The sequence below is a fragment of the Schistocerca nitens genome, chromosome 5 (genome assembly GCF_023898315.1).
Source record: "Schistocerca nitens isolate TAMUIC-IGC-003100 chromosome 5, iqSchNite1.1, whole genome shotgun sequence".
Lineage (NCBI taxonomy): Eukaryota > Metazoa > Arthropoda > Insecta > Orthoptera > Acrididae > Schistocerca > Schistocerca nitens.
In genome coordinates, this window is record NC_064618.1 from 18,065,143 (window position 1) to 18,086,197 (window position 21,055).

Genomic DNA, 21,055 nt, shown 5'->3' on the forward strand with positions numbered 1-21,055 from the left:
AGCCGTTACTGTACAACACGTAGTTATGGAGATATGACACCTCAAACACTGAGATGTGAAAAAATTACTGTATCGTGCATAACGTTTTAATTTCTTACGCCTTTACTACTAACTTTATTCGCAACATGTTTCGCAGACAGCATAAAAATGTACCATTGAACGTGAATACAAAAATATTTCGTTGTACGCCACATTGTTAAGGTGATATGACGTCATAAAGAATAAGCTCCGTGATATCGAAACTAAAGGACTAAATTCTCTACAGATACATGTGAAGAACGTAAATAAAGATGTGTGAAATAGATTAAATATATGTGAAATATATGTGATGTGTGCGTACTCTGGCAATGACGCGGCTAAAAAGCTCTTTCTTAACCCCAGGATCGATTTCGACCAAACGTGGTACACACATTAACTAAATTAACTCCATCCGAACAGGTACTGGAAGGCGCAGTGGTACCGACGGACCGCCGTGTCATCTTCAGCCGATAGGCGTCACTGGAGGCGGATATGGAAGGGATTGTGGAGGATAGCAAACCGCTCTCCCAGCCACTATTAACTTTTGTGACTCGAGCCGCCACTTTTCGCTCAGTAGCTCCTCAATTGGCCTCAAAGGTTTGAATGCATTCCCGTAGCCAATAGTGCCCAGTAGATCCAGACAGTCACCTATCCAAACGCTAGCCCAGACTAACGCCATTTACAGATATTACTGACTGGAGAGAAACTCTATGGGAGTAATAACCAGCAACCTATTTCCATCAAGAGATGACAGAGAGGGGATAGGAGGACATGGGGACAAATATGACGAAGAACGAGGGGGAAATGGACATAGAAAAGGAAGAGGAGGAGCTGACAGAAAAGGAGGAGGAGATGGACAGAGAGAGGGGGAGGAGGAGATAAAGGAAGTGAGAAGGAGACAGAGGGGCTGGAGGAGACAAAGAGGGGGTCAGAAGACAGGAATAGGGGGAAGGAACAGATGGAAGAGGGGGCAGAACCAGATGAGCACAAAGAGTGGGGAGGAGCAGATAAACACAGAGAGGGGCAGGAGGACATAGAGGTACAGGTTGGAGGAGATGGTCGCGGGGAGTAGCAGATGGACAGAGAGAGGGTGGAGTAGCAGAGAGAGAACGAGTTGCAGAGAGACAGAGAGGGGGGGGGGAGCATAAAAAGAACAGAGGGGGGAGTATCAGATGGATAGAGAGAATGGGGGAGGAGTAGATGGACAGAAACACAGGGAGGACATGGATTCTAGAGGTTGGAGGAGGTGGAAAGAAACAGGGGGAGTAGCAGATGGACAAAGTGGAGAGTAACAGACGGACAGCGCAGAGGAGTAGCAAATAGACACAGACAGGGGGGAAGACAGATGGACTGAGAGAGTGGGGAGTAGCAGATGGACAGAGAGAGTGGGGAGGCTTCAAAATGGCTCTGAGCAGTATGGGACTTAACATCTGACGTCATCAGTCCCCTAGAACTTAGAACTACTTAAACCTAACTAACCTAAGGACATCACACACAGCCCTGTCCGAGGCAGGATTCGAACCTGCGACCGTAGCGGTCGCGCGGTTCCAGACTGAAGCGCCTAGAACCGCTCGGCTACAACGGCAGACGAGTGAGGAGGAGAAGATGGACAGAGAGAGGGGGGCAAAGAACAGATGGACAGAGGAGGGAGTAGCAGAAAGACAGAGAGCGTGGGGACTAGCAGATCTACAGAGAGTGGGGAGGAGAAGATGGACAGAGAGAGGGAAGTGGAGCAGATGTACAGAGAGAAGGGCAGGAGGATATAGACGTTGGAGGAAATGTATATAGAGAAGGGGAGTAGCAGATGAACAGTGAGAGTTGAGTAGAAGAGAGCAGACAGTGACATTGGGAGTATCAGAAGGGCAGAGAGGGGGTGAGTAGCAGATGAACAGACAGAGGGAGAGAAGCAAATGGACAGAGAGAGACAGGGAAGGAGAAGTGGACAGAGAGAGTGGGAACGAGCAGATGCACAGAGAGAGTGGAGACGAGCAGAGGCGAAACAGTTGGGGAGGAGCATTTGGACAGAGAGGTTGAGGAGGAGCAAATGGACAGAAACAGTGGGGAGGAGCAGCTGGAGAGAGAGGGAAGGAAGATAGGCTGATAATGGGAGAAGTAGCAGATTAACAGTGTGTCATGTAGCAGATGGACAGAGAGTGGGGAGTAGAAGAGTAGAAGATGGACCAGGAGAGAGAGAAGTAACAGATGGACTGAAAAAGTTGGGAGGTGGAGATGGACACAGAGACTGGGGAGCAACGAAGATGGACAAAGTGAGGGAGAATGGCAGATGGTCAGAGAGTGTGGGGAGTAAAAGATGGTAAGAGAGTGGCAGTGCAGACATAGACAGAGTGTTGGGGCGGCAGATGGACAGAGAATTTGCTGAGTAGTATATGGACAAAGAAAGTGGGCAGGAGCAGAGGGACAGACAAAATGGGGAGGAGCAGAAGGATAGACAGAGGGGAAGGACAGATGGACAGAGAGAGTGGGGAGAAGGAGAGAGTGGAGAGCAGTGGAGAGCTACAAAGAGAGGGGGATGTAGCAGACGGACAGATAAAGTGTGAAGAAACAAATAGGGAGGGAGTGGGGGAGTTGAAAATGGGCATGGAGAGGTGGAGCAGGAGATAGAGAGAGTAGGAGGAGGGCAGACAGAGTGGAAAGAGCAGATGGACAGAGAGGGGGGGTGGAGTAGATGCACAGAGACAGTAGGGAGGAGCAGACAGCAGGGGCAGGAGAACAGAGATTAGACATTGCAGGAGACAGAAAGAGAGAGGGGAGTAACACACGGATGGAGAGAGCAGGTTGTAGGAGATGCCCAGACAGAGTGGGAAGGAGAAGATTGTCAGAGATTGGAGGAGTAGCAGATGGACAGAGAGGGGTGTGGAGATATGGCCAGAGAGAGGGGGCAGAAGCCAACAGAAGAAGAGATTTTGGAGGAGCAGATGTAAAAAGAGAGGGTCAGAGGGCCAAAGACAGTAGAGGTTGTAGGAGATGGTAAGGGAGAGGGGGAATAGCAAGTGGAGAGAGAGACAGCAGAGTAGCTGATGTACACAGAAACAGAGAGTAGCAAACAGACAGAGAAAGGTATAAATAGCAGATGGATAGAGAGAGGGGGGAGGAGATAAAGAAAGTGAGGAGGAGATAGGGGGGCTAGAGGAGAAAGACTCAAGAGGGGAGATGAAAAGATAGAGGAATAGGAACCGATGCAACAGACGGCAGAAAAGATGGGCAGAAAGAGTGTGAGGAGCATATAAACAGAGATAACAGAAGTAGCAGATAGAAACAGAGAGAGGGGAGTAGTAGATGAACAGAAAGAGCTTGAAAGAGCAGACAGACAGGGAGAGGTGTGAGGAGAAGATGGACAGAGAGAGTGGGTAGTCGCAGATAAGCACAGGGGGGGGGGGGGGAGCGGGAAGAGCAATGGACAGAGAGAGTGGGGAGGAGGAGATATACAGAGAGTTGGCTAGTAGCAAAGGGATAGAGAGGGCAGAGGAGAAGATGGACAGAGGGGGGTGAGAGGAGCAGAGGGAAAGAGAGTGTGCAGAGGGGTAGATCGATAGAGAGAGGGAGAGTACCAGATAGGCAGAGAGAGGCGGAGTATTAGGACAGAGAGGGGGGAAGTAGCAGATGGACCTAAAGAGGGGGAGGGAGAGGTAAATTAAATGACAAGGAGATGGGGGCTGGAGAAGAAAAACTAGAAGAGGGCTGGAAAGATAGACAGAGAAAATGGTGCAGATGCAACAGGGGGCAGAACAGATGGGCAGAGTGTGTGAGGAGGAGCAGATGGACAGAGGGATAGGTAGGAGTTCATAGAGAGCAGAGATTGGAGGAGGTGAACAGAGAGAGAGGAGTGAAGTAGTTGGTCAGAGAGGGGAGTTGGCAGCCAGACACAGGTGTGTAGCAGATAGAAAGAAAGGGCTATGAGGACAGACAGAGGGGGAGTAGCAGATGGATAGGGAGAGTGGGGAATGGCAGATAGTCAGACAGCTTGGAGGAGTAGATGGACAAAGAGAGGGAGGATGAGCAGATGGACAGAGAGAGGGGGATAGTGTGGTTGCCTGAGAGTTGGGAGTAGCAAATGGATGAAGTGAGTGGGTAGGAGCATGCAGACAGAGAGAGGGAAGGACAGATGGACAGAGAGAGTGAGGAGGAGGAGGAGAGTGGGGAGCAGTGGAGATCTACAAAGGGAGAGAGAGTAACAGGTGGGCAGAGAGAGTATAAAGTAACAAATAGACAGTGAGTGGAGGAGTAGAAAATGGGTAGAGAGAGGGGGAGTAGCAGGTGGACAGAGAGAGTGTGGAGTAGGAGATAGAAAGAGAGAGTGGGGGGAGGAGGAGGGGGACAGACAGTGGGAAGAGCAGATGGACAGGTTGTGGGAAGGTGCAGATGCACAGAGAGAGTTGGGAGAAGTAGGCAGACAGATTAGGGAATAAAGCAGATGGACTGAGATGGCAGATGGACGGAGAGTGGGGAGGAACAGATGGTCAGAGAGAGGGTATGAGCAGATGGACTAAGAAAGTGTGGGGAGTAGCACATGGTCAGATAGAGGAGGAAGTAGCAGTTGGACAGAGAGAGGGTGAAGGCTCAGACAGACAGAGAAGTGGGAGAGGAGCACAGGGACAGGGAGAGGGGGAGTAGAAGATGTACACAGAAAGTGGGTTGGAGCAGATGGGCAGAGAGAGTTGGGAGAAGCAGTGGCAGTGGTTCGAGAAGATAGAAAGTGAGAGGGGGAGTAGCAGACAGAGAGAGAGTGGGGAGGAGGAGATGGACAGAGACAGGGCAGGAAGTTATAGACTGCAGAAGTTGGAGGAGACAGAAGGAGAGGGGGAAATAGAGAGAGTAGAGAGTAACAGATGGACACAGTAAGGGAGTAGCAAACGGAAAGAGAGAGGTGGAAGGACATAATGACTGGGAGGACCAGGTGAACAGAGATAGGGGGAGGAGCAGATCGCAAAAGAGAGACGGAAGGGAAGGTGGACAGAGAGAGTAGAGAGTAACAGATTAACCGTGAGAGGGGGGAGGAGCAGCGGGATACATAGCGTTGGAAGGGGCAAATGGACAGGTGGATTGGGGAGGAGCAGAGGGACAGAGAGAGCGGGGAGGAGTACACGGACAGAGAGGGTGACGAGGAGTGGATGGACAGAGAGAAGAGGGAGGTGAAGGTGGACAGGGAGAATGGTGAGGAGCAGATTGACAGAGAGGGTGGGGAGGAGCAGATAGATAGACAGAGAGTGGGGAGTAGCAAATGGAAAGAGAGAGGGGGAGTAGCAGATGGACAGACAGAGAGGAGCAGAGGGACAGAAAAAGTTGGAGGAACAGATGGACAGAGGAAGTGTGGTTATCACGCCTGATGAAAAAGCGAAATAAAATCGCCACACCCAGGATTTCGTTACCACTGTAATGTATTTGTGTACGGGTGGGTGGTGGTTTTTGGTGTGGTTATCGTGCCTGCTGAATTCCCTGTAAGTGAACTGAACATTTGTTATGGGCAGTTCGCCAATGGCGGACTGTTCACGCATGACGTTGAGCACTGATTGAAGGAAACCAGCTCCGACACGTGTAGTTTCAACTGGCAAACAATCTTAATCGGGCGACAGTCTGATGAGGCTGGAGGAAGAGGGCAGGCGGGACCCGTGGCAGAGGAGAAGAGCGCAGGTGCAGGCGCACGCTAAGCTACGTCACCTTCCGCCTTGCGCCTTCCGCCGCGCTGCGCGCTGAGCGTACCTCTGATGGGCGCGTCGTCGTCGACCTGCAGCTTGAGGCTGGTGGCGCGCCGCGAGTAGCGCACCGTGTGCCACTGGTTGTCGTTGAGGCCCTGGCCGGCCAGCACCACCTGCACGCAAACCCGTTCGTTCTCTGCAACGGCCCAATTTATACGACACGGATCTTTCCGTGTCCGTCTCACATCTTCGTTAATACATTTCCAGTCTTACTCTTGCCACACTATTTAAGCAGTTAATCAATAAATTTTCATCTTCTAAAATTTTTTACAGTATTGATGCCAATAGTCTGTACAACTTAAACAATACACAACGATACACATAACACAGTAATACAGGGTGAACATTAATAAAACTGACAAATTGCACGGGCGGTTTCCGTACCGGGAAAAGGTCCTATGAACGTGTGTCCGAAAATGCATTTTCGTCACTGTAGGTTGTTTGTTGGTGTTGTTGTGGTCTTCAGTCCTGAGACTGGTTTGATGCAGCTCTCCATGCTACTCTATCCTGTGCAAGCTTCTTCATCTCCCAGTACCTACTGCAACCTACATCCTTCTGAATCTGCTTAGTGTATTCATCTCTTGGTCTCCCTCTACGATTTTTACCCTCTACGCTGCCCTCCAATTCTAAATTGGTGATCCCTTGATGCCTCAGAACATGTCCTACCAACCGATCCCTTCTTCTGGTCAAGTTGTGCCACAAACTTCTCTTCTCCCCAATCCTATTCAATACTTCCTCATTAGTTATGTGATCCACCCATCTCATCTTCAGCATTCTTCTGTAGCACCACATTTCAAAAGCTTCTATTCTCTTCTTGTCCAAACTATTTATCGTCCATGTTTCACTTCCATACATGGCTACACTCCATACAAATACTTTCAGAAATGACTTCCTGACACTTAAATCTATACTCGATGTAAACAAATTTCTCTTCTTCAGAAACGCTTTCCTTGCCATTGCCAGTCTATCAGTGAGAGGGGGCGCTGACGAATGACAGGTCCTCTGACCGCGTGCCGCGTTTCCTTGTGTGTTGCAGGCTGTGTGACTGAAGCAGCGTACTGTAAGCAGCAGAATGGTCCAGAATACATTTTGGTAACAAGCCGAGATGGTACTTGTGTACGGCCAAGCAGATTGAAATGGTCGAAAGGCAGTACGGCTATACCAAAAGAAGTATCCTCCCAGACACCAATCACGTCACACAACATTGCAAGCTTTTTTAATTGGGCGTTTGTATGATCGTGAGTTCTTTCAGACAGACTAACGTGGAGGGAGCTGTGGTCTGTGCGTACACCAGATTTGGAGAACTGGGTTCCACAGGACACTGAGAGGGACTCTAGTATTAGCTGCACGGAAGTGGCCCGCCAACATGGTGTACGCCAAAAGTAGGATTACATGTATACTGCATGACAACTGCTAATATCGCAACCACGTACAATTCCATGGAGACCGCTTTGATCATCTGTTGTGTACTGTGTACTGTGTTCCGATTCCTGTGAAAGGGCACGACCGACTTCCTTCCCCGTTCTTCCCTAAACCGATGGAGCCGATGACCCCATTGTTCGGTCCCTTCCCCGAATCAACCAATCAACCAACCAACCATCTGTGTTCCGAGACGAATTGCTGTCGCTGCTCGCACACGGTCCAGTTCCAGACAAATGTTCGTAGGACCATTTTCCTCCATTTCCAGTCAGTAATCTGTCCCTCCAGTTTAGCTGTTTTACTGGTATTCACCCTGTGTAGGTAACAGTTAAGTAATACTGATTTGTATACAAACATACAACGAGTATAAATTTAAATCTTCTTCTGTACACACAAAGTATTCATCCATGATATACAAAGCCTTCTTTCCAAGCCAGTTTCATATATTTCTGAAAGTTTTCAGTGACACACTGTGTGCTTCTGGTGGCAGTGGATAGAGCAGCTTAACTCAAAGGTATTTGTAGCTCACTTGGTTTTCTTTTGTGAAGACTAGAGAATGAAGAATAAATAATGATGGGACTGTCATGACTCCCAGTTTCTTGAAAAGCGGCCCACAGGAGGCATTGTTTCTAGAAACACCTGCTACACATCTGTTTACCTTTTTGTGCTACATAAAAACTCCTTTTGCCCCCGTGGACTTGCCCCAAAGCAGTAGGCACTATATATTTACTGAGATGGTATCTGTTCATTCGGACATGTCCAAAAGAACAGATACCATCGGTGACCAAGCAGCTCGTTTGAATGAAATTACAATGAAATCAACACCCTTAGCTGCTTATAGGCGTTGACATGGGTCAACGGGGACAGATCAAAATTTGTGCCTCGACCGGGACTCGAACCCGGGATCTCTACATCAACAGCTACATTTATACTCCGCAAGCCACCCAACGGTGTGTGGTGGACGGCACTTTAAGTGCCACTGTCATTACCTCCCTTTCCTGTTCCAGTCGCGTATGGTTCGCGGGAAGAACGACTGTCTGAAAGCCTCCGTGCGCGCTCGAATCTCTCTAATTTTACATTCGTGATCTCCTCGGGAGGGGGGAAGCAATAAATTCGATACCTCATCCAGAGACGCACCCTCTCGAAACCTAGCGAGCAAGCTACACCGCGATGCAGAGCGCCTCTCTTGCAGAGTCTGCCACTTGAGTTTGCTAAACATCTCCGTAACGCTATCACGGTTACCAAATAACCCTGTGACGAAACGCGCCGCTCTTCTTTGGATCTTCTCTATCTCCTCCGTCAACCAGATCTGGTACGGATCCCACACTGATGAGCAATACTCAAGTATAGGTCGAACGAGTGTTTTGTAAGCCGCCTCCTTTGTTGATGGACTACATTTTCTAAGGACTCTCCCAATGAATCTCAACCTGGTACCCGCCTTACCAACAATTAATTTTATATGATCATTCCACTTCAAATCGTTCCGCACGCATACTCCCAGATATTTTACAGAAGTAACTGCTACCAGTGTTTGTTCCGCTATCATATAATCATACAATAAAGGATCCTTCTTTCTATGTATTCGCAATACATTACATTTGTCTATGATAAGAGACAGTTGCCACTCCCTGCACCAAGTGCCTATCCGCTGCAGAACTTCCTGCATTTCGCTACAATTTTCTAATGCTGCAACTTGTCTGTATACTACAGCATCATCCGCGAAAAGCCGCATGGAACTTCCGACACTATCTACTAGGTCATATATATATATTGTGAAAAGCAATGGTCCCATAACACTCCCCTGTGGCACGCCAGAGGTTACTTTAACGTCTGTAGACGTCTCTCCATTGAGAACAACATGCTGTGTTCTGTTTGCTAAAAACTCTTCAATCCAGCCACACAGCTGGTCTGATATTCCGTAGGCTCTTACTTTGTTTATCAGGCGACAGTGCGGAACTGTATCGAACGCCTTCCGGAAGTCAAGAAAAATAGCATCTACCTGGGAGCCTGTATCTAATATTTTCTGGGTCTCATGAACAAATAAAGCGAGTTGGGTCTCACACAATCGCTGTTTCCGGAATCCATGTTGATTCCTACATGGTAGATTCTGGATTTCCAAAAACGACATGATACTCGAGCAAAAAACATGTTCTAAAATTCTACAACAGATCGACGTCAGAGATATAGGTCTATAGTTTTGCGCATCTGCTCGACGACCCTTCTTGAAGACTAGGACTACCTGTGCTCTTTTCCAATCATTTGGAACCTTCCGTTCCTCTAGAGACTTGCGGTATACGGCTGTTAGAAGGGGGGCAAGTTCTTTCGCGTACTCTGTGTAGAATCGAATTGGTATCCCGTCAGGTCCAGTGGACTTTCCTCTGTTCAGTGATTCCAGTTGCTTTTCTATTCCTTGGACACTTATTTCGATGTCAGCCATTTTTTTCGTTTGTGCGAGGATTTAGAGAAGGAACTGCAGTGCGGTCTTCCTCTGTGAAACAGATTTGGAAAAAGGTGTTTAGTATTTCAGCTTTACGCGTGTCATCCTCTGTTTCAATGCCATCATCATCCCGGAGTGTCTGGATATGCTGTTTCGAGCCACTTACTGATTTAACGTAAGACCAGAACTTCCTAGGATTTTCTGTCAAGTTGGTACATAGAATTTTACTTTCGAATTCACTGAACGCTTCACGCATAGCCCTCCTTACGCTAACTTTGACATCGTTTAGCTTCTGTTTGTCTGAGAGGTTTTGGCTGCGTTTAAACTTTGAGTGATGCTCTCTTTGCTTTCGCAGTAGTTTCCTAACTTTGTTGTTGTACCACGGTGGGTTTTTCCCGTCCCTCACAGTTTTACTCGGCACGTACCTGTCTAAAACGCATTTGACGATTGCCTTGAACTTTTTCCATAAACACTCAACATTGTCAGTGTCGGAACAGAAATTTTCGTTTTGATCTGTTAGGCATTCTGAAATCTGCCTTCTATTACTCTTGCTAAACAGATAAACCTTCCTCCCTTTTTTTATATTCCTATTAACTTCCATATTCAGGGATGCTGCAACGGCCTTATGATCACTGATTCCCTGTTCTGCACATACAGAGTCGAAAAGTTCGGGTCTGTTAGTTATCAGTAGGTGCTTTCTATCAGCGCTTGAAGTTCCGGTACTTTACCAACGCAGCTTCGACAGTTTACAATTACAATACCGATTGCTGCTTGGTCCCAGCATGTCCTGACTTTGCCCCGCACCTGTTGAGGCTGTTGCCCTTTTTGTATTTGCCCAAGGCCATCTAACCTAAAAAACCGCCCAGCCCACGCCACACAGCCCCTGCTACCCGTGTAGCCGCTTGTTGCGTGTAGTGGACTCCTGACCTATCCAGCGGAACCCGAAACCCCAGCACCCTATGGCGCAAGTCAAGGAATCTGCAGCCCACATGGTCGCAGAACCGTCTCAGCCTCTGATTCAGACCCTCCACTCGGCTCTGTACCAAAGGTCAGCAGTCAGTCCTGTCGACGATGCTGCAGATGGTGAGCTCTGCTTTCATCCCGCTAGCGAGACTGGCAGTCTTCACCAAATCAGATAGCCGCCGGAAGCCAGAGAGGATTTCCTCCGATCCATAGCGACACACATCATTGGTGCCGACATGAGCGACCACCTGCAGTTGGGTGCACCTTGTACCCTTCATGGCATCCGGAAGGACCCTTTCCACATCTGGAATGACTCCCCCCGGTATGCACACGGAGTGCACATTGGTTTTCTTCCCCTCTCTTGTTGCCATATCCCTAAGGGGCCCCATTACGCACCTGACGTTGGAGCTCCGTGCTACCAGTAAGCCCACCCTCTGCGACCGCCCGGATCTTGCAGACTGAGGGGCAACCTCTGGAACAGGACAAGCAGCCATGTCAGGCCGAAGATCAGTATCAGCCTGAGACAGAGCCTGAAAACGGTTCGTCAGACAAACTGGAGAGGCCTTCCGTTCAACCCTCCGGAATGTCTTTCGCCCCCTGCCACACCTTGAGACGACCTCCCACTCTACCACAGGTGAGGGATCAGCCTCCTGCTTACATGGCAGACGCTCTATCTATCTGAGCCACTGAGGACACAGAGGATAGCGCGACTGCAGGGATTTATCTCTGGCACGCTTCCCGCGAAACCCACATTCTCGACGTATTGTCCCGCACTACATTCGTAGTGCCCCCGGCCATTGTACTCATTACTCGCGGCGCGTTGCCGATTCCCGTAAGAGTTCGGGCACTGTTTGTGTATACGCACAGAGGAAGAAGATGGTCAAGTGGCCGGTGAGCCTTAACTATATACACTCCTGGAAATGGAAAAAAGAACACATTGACACCGGTGTGTCAGACCCACCATACTTGCTCCGGACACTGCGAGAGGGCTGTACAAGCAATGATCACACGCACGGCACAGCGGACACACCAGGAACCGCGGTGTTGGCCGTCGAATGGCGCTAGCTGCGCAGCATTTGTGCACCGCCGCCGTCAGTGTCAGCCAGTTTGCCGTGGCATACGGAGCTCCATCGCAGTCTTTAACACTGGTAGCATGCCGCGACAGCGTGGACGTGAACCGTATGTGCAGTTGACGGACTTTGAGCGAGGGCGTATAGTGGGCATGCGGGAGGCCGGGTGGACGTACCGCCGAATTGCTCAACACGTGGGGCGTGAGGTCTCCACAGTACATCGATGTTGTCGCCAGTGGTCGGCGGAAGGTGCACGTGCCCGTCGACCTGGGACCGGACCGCAGCGACGCACGGATGCACGCCAAGACCGTAGGATCCTACGCAGTGCCATAGGGGACCGCACCGCCACTTCCCAGCAAATTAGGGACACTGTTGCTCCTGGGGTATCGGCGAGGACCATTCGCAACCGTCTCCATGAAGCTGGGCTACGGTCCCGCACACCGTTAGGCCGTCTTCCGCTCACGCCCCAACATCGTGCAGCCCGCCTCCAGTGGTGTCGCGACAGGCGTGAATGGAGGGACGAATGGAGACGTGTCGTCTTCAGCGATGAGAGTCGCTTCTGCCTTGGTGCCAATGATGGTCGTATGCGTGTTTGGCGCCGTGCAGGTGAGCGCCACAATCAGGACTGCATACGACCGAGGCACACAGGGCCAACACCCGGCATCATGGTGTGGGGAGCGATCTCCTACACTGGCCGTACACCACTGGTGATCGTCGAGGGGACGCTGAATAGTGCACGGTACATCCAAACCGTCATCGAACCCATCGTTCTACCATTCCTAGACCGGCAAGGGAACTTGCTGTTCCAACAGGACAATGCACGTCCGCATGTATCCCGTGCCACCCAACGTGCTCTAGAAGGTGTAAGTCAACTACCCTGGCCAGCAAGATCTCCGGATCTGTCCCCCATTGAGCATGTTTGGGACTGGATGAAGCGTCGTCTCACGCGGTCTGCACGTCCAGCACGAACGCTGGTCCAACTGAGGCGCCAGGTGGAAATGGCATGGCAAGCCGTTCCACAGGACTACATCCAGCATCTCTACGATCGTCTCCATGGGAGAATAGCAGCCTGCATTGCTGCGAAAGGTGGATATACACTGTACTAGTGCCGACATTGTGCATGCTCTGTTGCCTGTGTCTATGTGCCTGTGGTTCTGTCAGTGTGATCATGTGATGTATCTGACCCCAGGAATGTGTCAATAAAGTTTCCCCTTCCTGGGACAATGAATTCACGGTGTTCTTATTTCAATTTGGGTCAAATGGTTCAAATGGCTCTGAGCACTATGGGACTCAACTGCTGTGGTCATAAGTCCCCTAGAACTTAGAACTACTTAAACCTAACTAACCTAAGGACATCACACACATCCATGCCCGAGGCAGGATTCGAACCTGCGACCGTAGCAGTCGCACGGTTCCGGACTGCGCGCCTAGAACCGCGAGACCACCGCGGCCGGCTTATTTCAGTTTCCAGGAGTGTATTTACTAAGATTGTATCTGTTCATTCGGACATCTCCGAAAGAACAGATACCATTGTTCTGAGGACTTCCTCTAGATGTTCTTTTGTCTCCGTGACTATAGCAATATCATCTGCATAACGTAGCATGTCTATCTTCTGCCCATTAATTTTGATCCCCAGCTCAGTAATTTCTCGAACTTGGTCTATAGCTTCTTGGATGTAAGCATTGAATATAAGAGGAGAGAGAGCACATCCTTGCCTTACCCCTTTTCTAATATTTGCTACTTGTTCCTGGTGACAGTTCCTAATCACTGCCACCCCATTCTTATAGAAACTGAGTATCACGCGGATGTCTCTGTACTTTATTCCACTTTTCCTCAGCACTCTGAACATCTCTTGCCAGATAACGTTATCAAATGCCTTTTACACGTCTACAAAGGCAATACAAGTTTGTTTATTTTTCTGTAATTGCTTTTCGATAACGAGTCTCAGTGCCAGAATCGCCTCTCTTGTTTCCAATCCCCTTCTGAAACCAAACTGATTTTCACTCAGCATATCCTCCATCTTCTCTTCAATTCTCTTCATAACTATTTTTATGAGAATTTTTGATGCATGTGATATTAGAGTTCGGTACTGTTCGCATTTTGTAGCTGATGCCTTCTTTGGTATAGAAATAATGATACATTTCTGGAAGTCTGTCGGTATCTCTCCTGTGTTATAGATGGACCTAATAAGTTTATGGAGTATTATTTTCATGCTGTAACCAGCATTCTTTATTAGTTCTGCAGGGATGTCATAAATACCCGTTGCTTTGTTGCCCCGTAGTTCTTTTAGAGCTCTGTCACATTCTTTATGCAGAGTGTCATCTCCCTTGTCATCTTCGTCTACTTGCTCTTCCTATTACTTCCTCCGAAAGAGGTGTTCCGGCATACAAGTCCTCTATGTATTCTTTCCATCTCTTCACCATGTCTCCACGAAACAGCATTTTCCCCTCATTACTTTCTATTATGCCCGAGAGTGTTGTTTTAAGTTTGTTAAAAAATTGATTTGCTGTTCTGTAGGCTAAATCAGTTCAACCGTTTTGCATATTTTCTTCCACTTCCCTGTTCATTCCATCGAGAAAATTTTCTTTTGCTTTCCTACCTTCTCTACTAACTAAATTCCTTAGTCTTCTGTATTCAGCTTTTCCATCAGTTGTATTTTTGTATAATCTCCTGTTTTCTATAAGCTCAATAATATCTGCTGTAATTTGTTTCCTCTTGTATTTGAGTTCTAGTCTTCCAACTATCTTTTCTGCTGCTTTGTATATACCAGATTTAATTTGATCCCAGCCTTCATTTACTCCACCATGTTGAAAATTCTTAGCTAGGTTGTCTGTTTCATGAGCATAGCGCTTTGCCAGTCCCTCAGTGTTCAGTTTTTCTAGTTCCCATTTAAGTTTTACTGGCTTCTTCTTCAAACGTTTGAATCTCAGTGAAGTTTTCATGACGACCAGGTTATGATCACTGCCTCCATCTGCAGATGGATAGCTGCTGCAATCTTTTGTCTTGTTCCTGAAACGTGCTTTCACTAGAATGTAATCAATCTGTTGTCTCCTCAGGTCTCCAGGGGCCTTCCATGTGTATCTTCTTCGTTTGTGATGTTGGAAAAGTGTGTTCGCAATAACTAATTGGTTCCTCTAGCAGAACTCGATAAGTCGATCTCCTCTTTCATTTCTTCTTCCAAGTCCATATTTGCCAACAATTCCTTCCTCCGGTTCTTCATCCACAATCACGTTCCAGTCCCCCATGGCAATCAGGTTTTCATCTCCCTTAACATTTCTCATCGCATTACTTATTTTTTCGTGTATTTCGTCAATGACTACATCTTATTCTTTGGATGTTGGCATGTATATTTGTATTATCACTATGTCTTTTGGTTTAGTTTCAAGTTTGACTAGTATTATTCGAGAGCTATATTTTACATATCCCTTGACACGTGAGCCATAGTTTTTCCTCAGAATTATTCGAACTGCTCCCATTCCTGGTCTACCTTGGTCAGTTCCGGAGTGAATGACTCTGTATTCTCCAGACCAGAAATCACCTTGTTGGGGCCATCTCATCTCCGATATGCCTAGCATATCAATTTCCAGTCGTTCCATTTCAAGTTTTAAATTTTCTAGCTTGCTACACTGAAGCAGTGTTCTCACATTGCAAGTGGCAACGTTAAAATTGGGATTCTTTTCCTTCACGTTGTCTGTATTTTTGAAGCCCCTACCCGGAGATCCGATTGAGGGACTATTTTATCTCCGGAAAATTTTACAGAAAATAGTGACACGGTTTACTACTGATGCATATGATAACCTAGTTCTTTAATGTGGTGGTTTCCAATTGCCTTCCACATCCTATGCCGTTGACCGTCAGCTGGTTCTTCCGCCTTTGGAAATGATTTATCATTTCCAGGGCAAGAGGGTGCCCTTTCCAGCAAAACGCTGGCAATTCGTGCCACAGAGGATCGTTGCTGTACTGTGTTCCCAAGCCGGAGCTACACGCTATTAAGGAGATGGTCATAAGGTTTTGGCTCAACAATTTTAATCCATAATGAGAAATAAATCGAATAGAGATGAGATACAGCAAAATGTTTCGGATAAAGTTGTAGGTGGAAAACAGCGTCACACATCAGTACTAATGGCCGAGACCTTCAACGTGATTTTCCAAGTGATGTTTTTAGTTCTAGTAGGGATTCACTCGGAATAGAGGAGTGATACAGCAAAGTATAATGTTAGACACAAGCTGGAAAGAGCATCTCGTGCAACGAGCGGCGAGGAAACTCACTTACCGACATGTAAACCGATGATCCACGTTCTGATATTTTCGTTCTGTCTTGCAAGTGTCAAAACATCATTTATAACTTGTGATGTATTTATTTTTGTGAATTAATACGTTAATTAAACCTTAAAGGTCAAACCTCTCTTCACTCTTTCCAAAAAATGGTTCAATGGCTCTAAGCACTATGGGACTTAACAGCTGAGGTCATCAGTCCCCTGGACTTAGAACTACTTAAAAGTAACTAATTTAAGGACATCACACACATCTATTCCCGAGGCAGGATTCGAACCTGCGACCGTAGCAGCAGCGCGGTTCCGGACTGAAGCACCTAGAATCGCTCGGCCTCTGCGGCCGGGTCACTCTTTCCAAACCAGACGTCACAATTAGGGTTTCCACGAAACGAAACTCAACCTTCGAGAATCAACTTTAAGATCGTGATTATTGCTAATGACATGAGGCCCTTACGTCCCCTCCAGTTTGTATCCAACATCGTTTTTGCTGTATCCCTACTGTATTTCGAGTTAATCCCTACTACAACTAAAAACATATTTTCTTCTATGGCCTCGAATAATTTGTCATTTTATACGTTTAATTTCCGCTGTTTTCAAATCTTGGATCAAGTATAGTGTTCTCATTCAACCTTTAACTCACCCTCAAAATTACGTTCAAGTTCACGGCAATTAGTAGCAATGCGTGACTCTTTTTGCACCAACAACATTTATCTAAAACATATTGCTGTATCTCACCTCTCTCCCCCGAGTTATCCCCCCCCTCATGGTCTGCATTGTGGCCCAGACGGACCAATCGGGACCGACCGATCATCGTGTCACCCTCGGCCAAAATGTCATTTGGATGCGGTACGGAGCGGCATGGGGTCTGCCGGCTGTCTTGGCCTTGCACCCGCTTTCTCTCAATCAGGCACCTCCTCAGCTGGCATCGCGAGGCTAAAATGCGCCTCGGCCGAGTCCTCCCACCAAGTAAAAATCCCACACAGCACCGGGAATCGAGCCGGGATTTTCTGCACAGCAGCCAGGTACACTGACCACTCAACTATGGGGGCGGATTCTGTACTGTGAAGTGTGAACGGAAATTCACGCACCGCGACGCCGCGCCGCGACCCCTTGCGTATTAACACAACAGAAATGCCTGTAATAAAATGTCATCCCGTCCACATTTTCGGTAGACATGGTAGTCAAAGAGAGGTAACTTGAGAATACTGTAATCACAAGTATGAGGGCACCTTCACAGTACTGTGCTGTCCAGTCAGTGCATGGGCACTGCTTTACATTACAGTACTCGAGTTTGATTCCAGGTTTACCGATACTTCTTTTAATTTCTTAATTTTTGACTGCGTGGCATGGTATCTGGCTTGTTCCAGAACGAGATTTTCACTCTGCAGCTGATGTGAGCTGATATGATACATCTTGGGGGATTGAAACTGTGTGGCGGACCGAGAATCGAACTCGGGACCTTTGCTTTTCGCGGGCAAGTGCTATACCAACAGAGCTGCCCAAGCACGACTCACGACGAGTCCTCACAGCTGTACTTTCACCACTATCTCGCCTGCTACCTACCAAACTGAACAAACTAGTACATGCAAGACTAACACTCCCGTAAAAAAGGATATTGCAATAGGATGGCTTCGCTAGAGTGATAGTTCCGCAGGAGAACTTCGGTAGTATCTGGAAGGTACGAGAGGAGGCACTGGCTGAAATGAAGCTGTGAGGACGTGTCGTGCGTTGTACTCGGATAGGTCAGTTGGTAGAGCACTTACCGACGAAAGCCAAAGGTCCCCAGTTCGTGTCTCGGTCCGGCACACCGTTTTAACCTGCCAGGAAGCTTCATATCAGAGCACACTCCACAGCAGAATGAAAATTTGATTCTGGAAACATCCCCCAGGCAGGGGCAAAGCCATGTCTCCGGAATATCCGTTCTTCGAGGAGTACTAGTTCTGCAAGGTCTGAAGGAGACGTTTTGTGGAGTTTGGAAGATAGGAGACGAGGTACTGGCGGAATTAAAGCTGTGAGGACGGGTCGTCAGTCGTGCTTGGGTACCTCAGATGGTTGATCACTTGCTCAAGAAAGGCTAAGGTTCCGAATGCGAGTCTGAGTCCGGCACACAGTTTTAATCTGACACGGAGTTTCACCTCAGTGTACACTCCGCTGCAGAGTTAAATTTTCAATCATTATGAGCACCTGTTTAAGAGCGTGTTGATCCACTTTTCAAACACAGTACAGCGGTAATTACACTTAGCACAATTCAAACCTCACACAGTGAGTACTCACAGGTCATAAAATTCGCCCGCATCTCGTGGTCGTGCGGTAGCGTTCTCGCTTCCCACGCCCGGGTTCCCGGGTTCGATTCCCGGCGGGGTCAGGGATTTTCTCTGCCTCGTGATGGCTGCGTGTTGTGTGCTGTCCTTAGGTTAGTTAGGTTTAAGTAGTTCTAAGTTCTAGGGGACTGATGACCATAGATGTTAAGTCCCATAGCGCTCAGAGCCATTTGAACCATTTGAGCCATCATAAAATTCCCGCAAATTACGGGACGGTGATTTGTGGGCACGCAGCTGATGTCCGATGTGTGTTCGAGTGGGCACAGATGAGGGGTTTCAGCTGACTAAGACATCAGCGTGAGTTTGCTGTCATGTTCCTCAAATGACTGCAGCACGATTCTCATCGCGGAGAGTTCTCCTGCTGGAAGATGGCATCGCTGTAGGGGGGGAGACTCGAACCGTGAAGGGATGCAGGTGGTCCGCAATAATGTCCACGTAATTGCCTGCTGTCGTGCTGACTTCGAGTACTAACATGGGTCCCGTAGAAGTGCAACTCAGTTAGCCCGTTGCACAACTCTGCTCTCACCAGCCTGCACGTAGGTGGCGCGGTGCGCCTTCAAACAGCCGTTCGCGTGGATGACGGCGTGTAAGGACTCAACCGTCGACCTGACGAAACAAGAAATGTGATTGGTTCGACAGATGACACGTTTCTATTGATCCGCGATGGAAAATAAGTAGTGCTGTGGCCACTGCAGTCGTAACTGACGGTGTCGTTCAGTCAACGCAGGAAGGCGCAGCAGTCGTGTGACGTACAGCTCCACGTTCGACGATGGCCTCTGAACGGTGCGCTCCGAAACACCTGCGCCTGCGCCAGCACTGTACTCTGTTTTCAGATCTGGCACAGAACGCCGCCTGTCCCGGGTTACACAATGAGGGGAACCTGCGACCTCTACGTCTAGTGATGAGGCACGGTTGTCAAATACCGTACGGCGTGCTCGTTATTTCACCATCCTTCCATCCTTTCCACAGGTCCTGGCGACAGCAGTACGCCAGCAGGCGACCATCTTCGCCGTTTCAGCGATTCTCGTCTCCTGCCGCAGCGCCACAACAAGCTACCCTCTGTCAAAAGCGCTCCTATCAGTGGATTTCCGTGTTTGCGACCAGTATCTCCGTTACGATGACTCGCCATTCGCCTCTCTTCCGGTTACATTGTTTCCTTCACGCGTCACGTGTCAACGATACCACCAGGAGGCGTTCAGCCTGTCATCGAAGAGTGGTGATAATGTTTTGGCTCATCAGCATATTTAGCTCGGCTAGATTACGGCTTTAGGCTCTTTCTCAATCTAAGAAGTCATTCTATATATTTTATATTACATTCGTTACGATATACACACGTTATATTTAGTCTCGTTTATAATATGGAGTGCAACACATAAATATTTATGAAAGAAATAGTGGAAACACTAGTAGTGATAGCAAGTTTGTATCCGTTGACAGGAAATGTAAAAGGAAAGACTAATTAGAGGCAGGCACGTTTAAACAGAAGTTGCCGGTGGAATGGACGCAAGACGAGGGGTGGAAGAGGCAGAGGAGGAGGAGGAGGAAGGAAGGAAGTAGAAGAGAAGTGACGTGGCCGTGCGCACCTTCTCGCGGTCGGCGACGCGCAGCGCGAGCCGCAGCCGGCCGGCCACCAGGCTGAGCTCGAGGCGGTCGTGCGAGTTGTCGGCGGCCGTGGCCAGCAGCAGGCCCAGCGGGCGCGCCGTCTGGAAGCGCAGCGACACCTCCTCGGTCTGCCAGCGCCACTCCTCGCCCGCCGCCGTCAGCGTCACCAACTGGCTGCCGTTGAACGTCAGCGTCGTCGCCTCTGCAACAGTCCGCCGGCTCCCGGTACCCACTCATTTCTCAGTTATGCGATACACGTACAGCGTGGGGCAAACAAAAGTGGCCCGGACGAGTGGATACGATCGGACGCGGACGTACGCGCACGAGCAGTCCACGCGGCGCGCACACCACGTGTAGCCCGGCACGTGATCCACACCGCCACAGTGCGTAGTGCAGGCTGTGTCAGCGTCAGTAAATCGGTGCGAAGGGTACGATGTAGTCACAATGGACAAGCGGGTGTTCGTTGTAGAAAATTACGTGACAACAAAGTCGTCCCAACGGTGTGATCAGTTGTTCGCTGAGGAGGTTCGAAGTCAGGTTAGTATCGTTTTTTCGTTCTTCTGCTGTGTTTTCTTGTACACTGGAACTCTGTTCTGTGGGCTACTTTTATTTGCCCCTTCCCTGTATATATAAGTTGTCGATACCAACTTATATCTGAATTATGTGATATAGGCCGTAACATATAAATACTTGTTTCATTGAGCACGTTTTGTAACTATTAACAATATTCCTTTTGCCCTAAGGTCAAATATAAAAAGTAAGTTTATCTTGTAGTAGTAAAGGAACGTCAGTTCAAAATGTACACTGATGGAAAAAAAAAGAAATCCAGTACCGAGGGGCAGTTGTGCGACATAAACGAAAGTTGTTAGGTGTTTTTCTACATCCCAAAAATGATACGTATTCAAATTTCGCTGGGAGCGGTGGTCACGGGAATGTACAGTCTTAGACAATAAAACTGACCGCCGGCCGGCCGCCACAGAGCCTAAGTCAGAGTCATTCACTTAAGGTGGCCAATAAAACTGACCGCCCCTGACAACTCTAAGTCCGGCCATATGCACAATCTGGCAACACTGCAAAATGCGGAAGTGTTAGGAGAAAGTGTTGTCTACTTCCGAGAGGTTGTCGGACTGTGAGAGCCCGTGGTCTAGTGGCAGCCCGCCTTTAGCCGCGGAGCAGTTCGGACTTGTTTACGTCCCGGCTGCGAACGTTCGCGGAAGAAGCGGTGTTTACACCGTCG

The 21,055-nt window shown here is 48.5% G+C and overlaps 1 protein-coding gene across 5 annotated transcripts in view; it reads right to left on the bottom strand.

Moving 5' to 3' along the window:
- The window catches only part of LOC126260117 (neurexin-1a), a 2,420,624-nt gene that overhangs the window by 380,609 nt on the left and 2,018,960 nt on the right, over nt 1–21,055 (bottom strand). For all 5 annotated transcript variants that reach the window (XM_049957356.1, XM_049957358.1, XM_049957357.1 and 2 more), the window contains 2 exons: nt 19,800–20,020; nt 5,737–5,845 (listed from right to left, as the gene is read on the bottom strand). In XM_049957356.1, the coding sequence (XP_049813313.1) occupies nt 5,737–5,845; nt 19,800–20,020 (330 nt within the window). The remainder of the gene's footprint in view (nt 1–5,736; nt 5,846–19,799; nt 20,021–21,055) is intronic.